The sequence below is a fragment of the Mya arenaria genome, chromosome 14, assembly GCF_026914265.1.
Source record: "Mya arenaria isolate MELC-2E11 chromosome 14, ASM2691426v1".
In the NCBI taxonomy this organism is placed as follows: Eukaryota; Metazoa; Mollusca; class Bivalvia; order Myida; family Myidae; genus Mya; species Mya arenaria.
In genome coordinates this window covers 33,299,157-33,308,743 of record NC_069135.1, presented here as the reverse complement: position 1 = coordinate 33,308,743, position 9,587 = coordinate 33,299,157, and the positions used below count along the sequence as shown (strand labels likewise).

The 9,587-nt window shown below is 34.6% G+C and overlaps 1 protein-coding gene across 2 annotated transcripts; it reads left to right on the top strand.

Moving 5' to 3' along the window:
- The first annotated feature begins 2,786 nt into the window (after window positions 1-2,786).
- LOC128217971 (uncharacterized) lies at window positions 2,787-9,156 on the top strand. 2 transcript variants are annotated; one of them, XM_052925453.1, is made up of 5 exons: window positions 2,787-3,449; window positions 3,740-3,828; window positions 4,268-4,503; window positions 6,217-6,381; window positions 6,725-9,156. In XM_052925453.1, exons 4-5 carry the CDS (start codon window positions 6,257-6,259, stop codon window positions 7,320-7,322), a joined length of 723 nt encoding a protein of 240 aa, XP_052781413.1. In that variant the 5' UTR covers window positions 2,787-3,449; window positions 3,740-3,828; window positions 4,268-4,503; window positions 6,217-6,256; the 3' UTR covers window positions 7,323-9,156. The 2 variants fall into 2 exon arrangements, with proteins under 2 accessions (XP_052781413.1, XP_052781412.1); XM_052925452.1 differs by lacking the exons at window positions 2,787-3,449; window positions 3,740-3,828; window positions 4,268-4,503 and having other exon boundaries at window positions 6,154-6,381.
- The last annotated feature ends 431 nt before the right edge of the window (window positions 9,157-9,587 follow it).

Here is a 9,587-nt window from a genome sequence, read left to right as displayed (position 1 = left end):
TGATTATCCATACAATTTTCAAATGATGTATAAATGCACAATTGTGCTTAGCGGTTATGTAAAAAAAAACATGGATTAAAATATGAGCATTTTGCATATAATGTCATTGTTAATGAGATTAACATTGTGTTAGTCGTAGCTACGGTGACATTATGTGTTAGAATGACTTAGTCATGAGTCCTATAGGCATATTTTGTAAAATATTATTTTTGAAATGATCATCTATACAATTTTAAAAAGATTTTCCAATGCACATTTGTCCTTATGTAAAAAACAAACCATTAGATTAAAACTATGAGCATTTTGCATATAATGTCATTGTTAATGAGATTAACATTGTGTTAGTCGTAGCTACGGTGACATTATGTGTAGAATGACTTAGACTTTCATGAGTCCTAAAGCATATTTTGTAAATATTATCTTTGAAATGATTATTCATACAACTTTCAAATGTTTTACCAATGCACATTTGTGCTTATCTAAAAAATAAACACATGGATTAAAACTATTAGCATTTTGCATATAATGTCACTGTTAATGAGATTAACATTGTTTAGTCGTAGCTACGGTGACATTACGTGTTAGAATGACTTAGACTTTCATGAGTCCTATAGGCATATTTGTAAAATATTATCTTTGAAATGATCATCTATACAATTTTCAAAAGATTTTCCAATGCACATTTGTGCTAATGTAAAAAAAAAACGCATTAGATTAAAACTATGAGCATTTTGCATATAATGTCATTGTTAATGAGATTAACATTGTGTTAGTTGTAGCTACGGTGACATTATGTGTAGAATGACTTAGACTTTCATGAGTCCTAAAGCATATTTTTTAAATTTTATCTTTGAAATGATTATCCATACAATTTTCAAATGATGTATAAATGCACAATTGTGTTTAGCGGTTATGTAAAAAAAAAACATGGATTAAAATATGAGCATTTTGCATATAATGTCATTGTTAATGAGATTAACATTGTGTTAGTCGTAGCTACGGTGAAATTATGTGTTAGAATGACTTAGACTTTCATGAGTCCTATAGGCATATTTTGTAAAATATTATCTTTGAAATGATCATCTATACAATTTTAAAAAGATTTTCCAATGCACATTTGTCCTTATGTAAAAAAACAAACCATTAGATTAAAACTATGAGCATTTTGCATATAATGTCATTGTTAATGAGATTAACGTTGTGTTAGTTGTAGCTACGGTGACATTATGTGTAGAATGACTTAGACTTTCATGAGTCCTATAGGCATATTTTGTAAATATTATCTTTGAAATGATTATTCATACAACTTTAATGTTTTACCAATGCACATTTGTGCTTACAAAAAAACCCACATGGATTAAAACTATGAGCATTTTGCATATAATGTCACTGTTAATGAGATTAACATTGTGTTAGTCGTTGCTACGGTGACATTATGTGTTAGAATGACTTAGACTGTCATGAGTCCTATAAGCATATATTGTAAAATATTATCTTTGAAATGATCATCTATACAATTTTCAAAAGATTTTCCAATGCATATTTGTGCTGATGTAAAAAAACAACACATGCGATTAAAACTATGAGCATTTTGCATATAATGTCATTGTTAATGAGATTAACATTGTGTTAGTCGTCGCTACAGTGACATTATGTGTAGAATGACTTAGACTTTCATGAGTCCTATAGGCATATTGTATAAAGATTATCTTTGAAATGATTATTCATACAACTTTCAAATGATTTACCAATGCACGTATGTGCTTATTTAAAAAACAACACATGCGATTAAAATGTAGAATGACTTAGACTTTCATGAGTTGTATTTGAAATGATTATTCACACAATTTTTGAATGTTTTACCAATGCACATTTATGCAGACTGGGTATGCAAAAAAACATGGTTTGAAACTATGAACATTTAGCATAGAATGTCACTGTTAATGAGATTAACATTTGTGTTAGTCGTAGCTATTGTGACACTGTGTGGAGAATTACTTAGTAGCTTACATTTTTACAGAAGTTCATTTGTTAAACAGGAATTTAATTCATTTCTATATATTGATATTAGCTTTTGAAGATTTCATTACAGGCCTGGCTGATGTAGGTGTTTGGGAATTTCAAACTCATTTTTTCATAGATATTTCTAGAACTTGTTGATTTTGCTTTTAAACTTTGATGTCCCAATTGTAACATGGTCAAAACAGTAAGTTAAAATTGTAACCCATATATATGGCTATTTCAGTACAGTTTCATTATATTTGTTGATGATGTGTTTAATAGTGTATTATTTCTTACAGCAAATATGTTTCATGTTACTATGAAATTATTTTTTACCAAAATGATGAAAAATTAGTTAAATAAAGGATCTCGGGTGAAAAAAATCTGAAATCGGAGATGGGTATTTCAAGTTCAAATAAAATTTCATTTAATTTGTGTTTATGTTTCCAGTATAAGATTCAAATTAAGAAATTATCAATCAAATCATAGTTTGAAATATGCTGCTTTTGCCCATTAGGGTCTTACTACCTTAATTCAGTTGTCTCCCCTTAACCATTTTTTTCAGATTAGTGTTTGTTCAGGCCATATCTTGGACATAACTAAAAGAATGGAAATGAAACTTCAAATGTAGATAGATGGCATTGAGAGAAAGTACAGTGCACAAGAACCATAATCATACCCTGCATATTTTTAGTTACCTCCTATTTACCTGATATTTTTCATAAATTTATGTGTACTTGTCCAAGCCATATTGTTGGAAATATTTAAAATTTATTGAACTGAAATGTAGATAGATGCTAAAATGAACTGCATTACCAAAGACACATAATCCTGCCCTGGATTTTTTTCAGTTATCTCCCCTTATCTGATAGTTTTTTAAAATCTTACAAAATGTAGTTTGTCCAGGCCATGTCTTCGGATATTTGTGAATTTCAATTGCTGCTTTTTCATTTCTTGAAAAATACTAAATTTTATTCTAAAACCTGCCCATTTCTTACCATGTTATGAATTCTCCCAACTGTTTGTAATAATACTACAACAATTTACCTTTCACCAGCACATTGTATAACAATTTCTGCCTTTTAATAGAAAATGGGCGTATGGCTTCTAGCGATATTCTTGCTTATAAACTAGGAAATTTTGGTCGTTGATAATGTTTGATCAATTCATATATTTTGGTTTTTAGATTTCGAATAACTCACCGAAGATGAATGTCCATTACTTCACCATTACCAGAAGACTTCCATGTTCCCACATGATAGAACTGTGTAGGCGATTCATCTGCTGGTCAGAAGGAGCACAACCTTCCTTAAATGTCACCAGGGCGGCAACTCACCTGACCACATATAATCATGACCACCTCATCTACTTGCTGCCTGACCTAAAGACCTTACCTACCTTACATCAACCCTTCTTGCACTGGCTTGATGTTGACAACTCCACTAACGGTAATTGAGAGAGGATGAATTCGCCAACTTTTCTGTATATTGCAATTTGTTGTTAATATGGCGAGCATTGTGAATATGATTATATGGTGCATTTTGTTAATGATGAGCATTGTAATTTTAAAGGATCATGTGCATTTTGCATATTATGAATACGATGTGAATGTCAGATATATATGCATTTTGAAAACAACAGGATGTCACTCTCAGTTACTGGTGACCATTGATGAGCATTTTGAGTATGTTGATGAATACATGGGTAAATGATTTCTTTGAAAATGATTCTATTGTAGTATCCCTGCAGCATCATGCATATCACAGACATCATTTAAATAGATGGAAAGCGTTGAAAATTCAAATGGAATGGGAAATGGACAGCGAGGTAGCAAAACATTCTTTGCAGTATAGGTTTGTGTTTAAACAGTTGTAACTTTAATAGTTTAATGCAAAGGTTATGTAAACCTTAGCAAGTTATTTATTTAGGGCTATCTTTCGACAAACTTTATTTATTTTTTTCAAGGATCTGCTGTTTTTTACGTCAATGCCTTCATTTGTGTCAAATAAGATAACTCACCATAGAACAATTCTCAATCGCTTGGAAAACTGCAAATCTCCTTAGCCATACAATATCAATTTTAGAATGTAAATATAAATGACTGCACTTCCCTGTGTGGTCAGCAGTCTTATTTCACTGGTTCCCAGATTTAAACTTGGCTAATGAATTCCAACATAAAAAAAAGAAAAGTTGTTTACACAGTCAATAGGTGAGAATGCAGCTTTAAAAATCATAAACACGGAGGTAAAAAATGTTCTTATTTTAGGGCATCTTGACTGCTCTCCTCCATCATGTGACGGATGAGCGTGAGTGACTTCTCCTGATTCAGGATGGATATTACAAGTGAAGTCATGGGCCCCAGAATCCAGAGAAGAGGAACAAACCGCTTAACAAGAAAAACAACAGTAGTACCCTTAAAGTCCTCACAGTCATTGTCCTTGACAAGCACCATCTATCGAAGATTGCATACTTTCTAGACTTCAGATAAATAAATTTAATGTAGTAAGCTTTGACTCTTTCAAAATCCAATATTAGTCAAAGTTTGAAGTCATACCCTGAATTTGTATTTTTATACTTAAAGTATTCAAAACAGGGAATTCAGGCTATTTATGTAGGAAAGCTGGAATAAGCATTTCATAAAGTAACTGCATCATAATTCATCAAAAGATTTGAATTTGGTCCCATCTTTGAGACATTAAGTCTGGGGCTCCAGCAAACTTTTTTTATTTCGTTCAGTGTGTGGAAATATTTATTTAGGTTTCTATTTCATCTTATCATTGTGTCAGTACGCTTAAACTATTTACCGGTACTCACAGTTAAAACCTGTGTTTACTTGCCAGTTGAAATCTGTTTTATTGACATAAATTTCAAGGTTGTGCACAATTATTACTTAATAAACACAGATAATGCTCATTTCTATACGCCCGAAGGGTCATATTATGTTATGGCCTCCATCGTCTGTCCGTCTGTCTGTCTGTCCGTTCGTTAGCAATTCCGTGTCCGGGCCATAACTTGGTAACTAATAAAGCGATTTTCAAATAACTTTATACAAATCATCAATACATTAAAAGGATGTGTCGCGCGCAATTTCCAGGTCCATACCTCAAAGACTGGAATCACTATGGGGTGCGTTAGCAAGTCCTGTCCGGGCCGCAACTTGGTCACTAATAAAGTCATTTTCAAATAACTTTATACAAAGCATCATTACATTAAAAGGATGTGTCGCGCGCAATTTCTAGGTCCATACCTCAAACACTAGAATCACCATGGGGGGGCGTTAGCAATTCTGTGTCCGGGCCACATCTTTGTTACTAATAAGTGATTTTCAAATAACTTTATGCAAATCATCACTACATTAAAAGGATGTGTCGCGCGCAATTTTCAGGTCCATACCTCAAAGACTGGAATCACTATGGGGGTGCGTTAGCAAGTCCGTGTCCGGGCCACAACTTGGTCACTAATAAAGTCATTTTCAAATAACTTTATGCAAATCATCACTACATTAAAAGGATGTGTCGCATGCAATTTCCAGGTCCATACCTCAAAGTCTAGAATCACCATGGGGGGGACGTTAGCAATTCCATGTCCAGGCCATAACTCAAAGGCTAGAATCACCAATGGGGGGCGTTAGCAATTCTGTGTCCAGGCCACATCTTTGTTACTCGTCCGTTAGCAATTCCGTGTCCGGGCCATAACTTGGTAACTAATAAAGCGATTTTCAAATAACTTTATAGAAATCATCACTACATTAAAAGGATGTGTCACGCACAATTTCCAGGTCCATACCTCAAAGACTAGAATCACCATGGGGGGGCGTTAGCAATTCTGTTTCCGGGCCACATCTTGTTACTCGTCCGTTAGCAATTCCGTGTCCGGGCCATAACTTGGTAACTAATAAAGCGATTTTCAAATAACTTTATACAAATCATCACTACATTAAAAGGACCTCAAGCCGAATCTTCTTCGGGCGTATAATGCTCCGTTTCGCGGTGCTCTTGTTCTAATTAATGTTAAGCTTGTGTGTATTTGCATGGGTGTGTGTGTGCGCGCACAGATGTGGGTTTGTGTGATCTTGTAAAATGTTTGGCCGGACGGCTATGTGTCATTAAACATGGTTTTATGTTTAGTTGTGACATTTCCTGGCAATTTTAGTTATATAAATGTGTAAGTTTATTAATTTATTTTAATTGCTAGTATAATGTATACTTCTTTCAGAAGTACAGCTGACCTGGAAGGCTTCAACCAGCACATCCTAATGTATTGTTTGAAGCGATTCTCCTACTCGCCACCAGTGTACCGCATGATGAACCTCATAGCAGCCATTGACCAGAACAATCATTTGGAAAGGGAAATTCAGCATAACAAAGATGTCTCTGTCAGGTAAGAACATGGGAGATTTGTCATACACCATGCTCTGAAGCACCACGATGTCAGGAATTTGATTAAGGTTGTTAAGAATATGCATAACTGAAACATGTGACCTCGACCGTAATCAACAAAGAAAGAGGAGGGGATAGAATTGTTTATCTTTATATAACCTTTCAGCTTTTGTTTTTAAGACTTCATGAAGTGCATTGATCAGATCTCATTTTGTAAAAAAATATTTTTTGTTTTGTTTGCAGACTACAGGTAAACTGTGTAATGAACAATAAAATTTTAGTTATATAAAGGGTTAAGGTTATTAATTTATTTTAATTGCTAGTATAATGTATACTTCTTTCAGAAGTACAGCTGACCTGGAAGACTTCAACCAGCACATCCTAATGTATTGTTCGAAGCGGTTCTCCTACTCACCACCAGTGTACTGCATGATAACCCTGATATCCCCAGTATACCCAGTGAAAGAGAAGAAGACCTATCCATACTTAGAGACGCTGAAGAAAGAGATCTTGATGTGTCACTTGATCGACGATGTTGGTATGAGTGGAAAGGATGTTATGAAGAAGCACAACCCTCGACGAATCTCTAGCCACCTTGGACCGTTATCTCCTAACCAAAGCCACGAATTATCATATACAGCGAGCAAGAATCTAGGTTTAAGAAGTGACATTTCTAGAGACTATGCAGCGAGCAAGAATCTAGGTTTAAGAAGTGACATTTCTAGAGGCTATACAGCGAGCAAGAATCTAAGTTTAAGAAGTGACATTTCTAAAGGCTATACAGCGAGCAAGAATCTTGGTTTAAGAAGTGACATTTCTAAAGGCTATACAGCGAGCAAGAATCTCGGTTTAAGAAGTGACATTTCTAAAGGCTATACAGCGAGCAAGAATCTTGGTTTAAGAAGTGACATTTCTAGAGGCGCCAATATTCATGAAACTTAATGACAGTGGTTTAACTGATGAAATTGTTGACTAGTTTGAAACTGGGTTACATGCGGTCAGAATGGACGTCACTATGTTGTATTTTCAAAACATTATGGAATCAAACCTTGGTATTGCTTGGCCAGATTACATGTGTTCAAACTTAATCAGAATTTTCACCTTGATAAAATGTTTGGGAGATTCAGTTTGTCACATACAGTCAAAAACAATGTCACTTACCGGGTAGTCAAATCCTAAAGATGCATTCTTACTCCCAGATAAGATTTACCACAATTAATAATATTGTTTAAATATTCCAAAAAGGATGAATAAATGTCGAAAACAATGGTTCTTATGAAGGATACCAAGTTAAACTTGAATGAATTGAGCATAAAACACAGTATTTCTACCTTTTGAAACTATAGTAGACCACAGTAAATCTTTTAGCATTAACCAATCATTTAACATATTTGCGCTTTCTGCGATTAAATACACAGTTACAATCTTGTTATAAATATAATTAATATTTTCCATAAATGCATTATTATGTCTCCCCATTGTTGGGGAGACATATTGTTTTTGCCCTGTCCGTCAGTCGGTCCGCCAGTCAGTCTGTATGTCACACTTCGTGTCCGCTCAATAACTATAGAACACTTAGACCAAGGAACTTCATACATGGTATGCTAGTTGGTCATGACAAGCAGATGACCCCTTTTGATTTTGAGATCAAGAGGTCAAAGGTCAAGGTTATCTTCAGGTAATAAGCAATATGTTGGCAGTGACCTTCAACTTAAAAATGGTTTCTGCTCAATAACTAAGGAACGCTTGTACCCAGGAACTTCATACTTAGTATGCTAGTTGGTCATGACTAGTAGATGACCCCTATAGATTTTGAGATCAAAAGGTCAAAGGCCAAGGTTACCTTCAGATAAAAAGCGATATGTTGGCAGTGACCTTCAGCTTAAAAATGGTTTCTGCTCATTAACTAAGGAACGCTTGCACCCAGGAACTTCATACTTAGTATTCTAGTTGGTCATGACTAGTAGATGACCCCTATTGATTTTGAGATCAAAAGGTCAAAGGTCAAGGTTACTTTCAGGTAAAAAACAATATGTTGGCAGTGACCTTCAGCTTAAAATGGTTTCTGCTCAATAACTAAGGAACGCTTGTACCCAGGAACATCATACTTAGTATGCTAGTTGGTCATGACTAGTAGATGAACCCTATTGGTTTTTAGATCACTAGGTCAAAGGTCAAGGTCGCCGTGACCTTGAGGTAAAGAAATGGTTACGCTCAGTATCTAAAGAACACTTTCACACTGGAACTTCGTACTTGGTATGTAAGTTGGTCATGACTAGTAGATGACCCCAATTGATTTTGTGATCGGTCCGTTAGTCAGTCAGTCAGTCCGTCAGTCTGTACGTCACACTTTGTTTCCGCTCATTAAATAAAGAACGCTTGCATCCAGGAACTTCATACTTGGTATGCTAGTCGGTCATGACTAGTAGATGACCCCTGTTGATTTTGAGATCAGTAGGTCAAAGGTCAAGGTTGCCTTGACCTTGAGGTGAAGAAACGGTTACTGCTCAGTAACTAAAGAACACTTGCACCCAAAAACTTAATACTTGGTATGCAAATTGGTCATGTAGATGATCCCTATTGATTTTGTGATCAGTAGGTCAAAGGTCAAGGTCATAATGACCTTGAGCTGAAAAAAGGTTTTCCGATAAATAATTGAATAACGCTTGCGCCCAGGAACTTCATACAATGCAAACTTCGTTTACATTTTCCAAGATTAATCAACAACACGTTTTTCTCTTCACTATTAAATAAGGGTGAATAAACCAAACTTCACTATTGGTTCGTCTCAAGTCCAAAATTACCATTTTTTATGTCCATCATTTATTTTTTCTCAGCTACAACCACACAATAGGGGAGACAAGCGCTTTTTCAAAAAAGCAATCTCTAGTTTAGTATAAAGTAGTTAAAGGTTTATCAGTCAAAATTGATGTTTGTTATACATGTGTATGTATTGATTTTTAATGTATTGATTTTGAATAAGAGTGTCCTTTTAAGAAATACTTGGGTTCTATAAGCAATATATGTACTCCAATCATGTAAATGTGTCTATATTTGTTCTCTTCAGCTTATTTAGGCATTCTACCTTCTAAATGTGAACACTTTTGAAGTATATATAAAGAATGGTTTGATTTTGTATTAAAGTGGATTGTTCTTTCCCAAAGCCCTTGGCAAATAGCGTATATTGAAAGCAAATCAGATACTTTG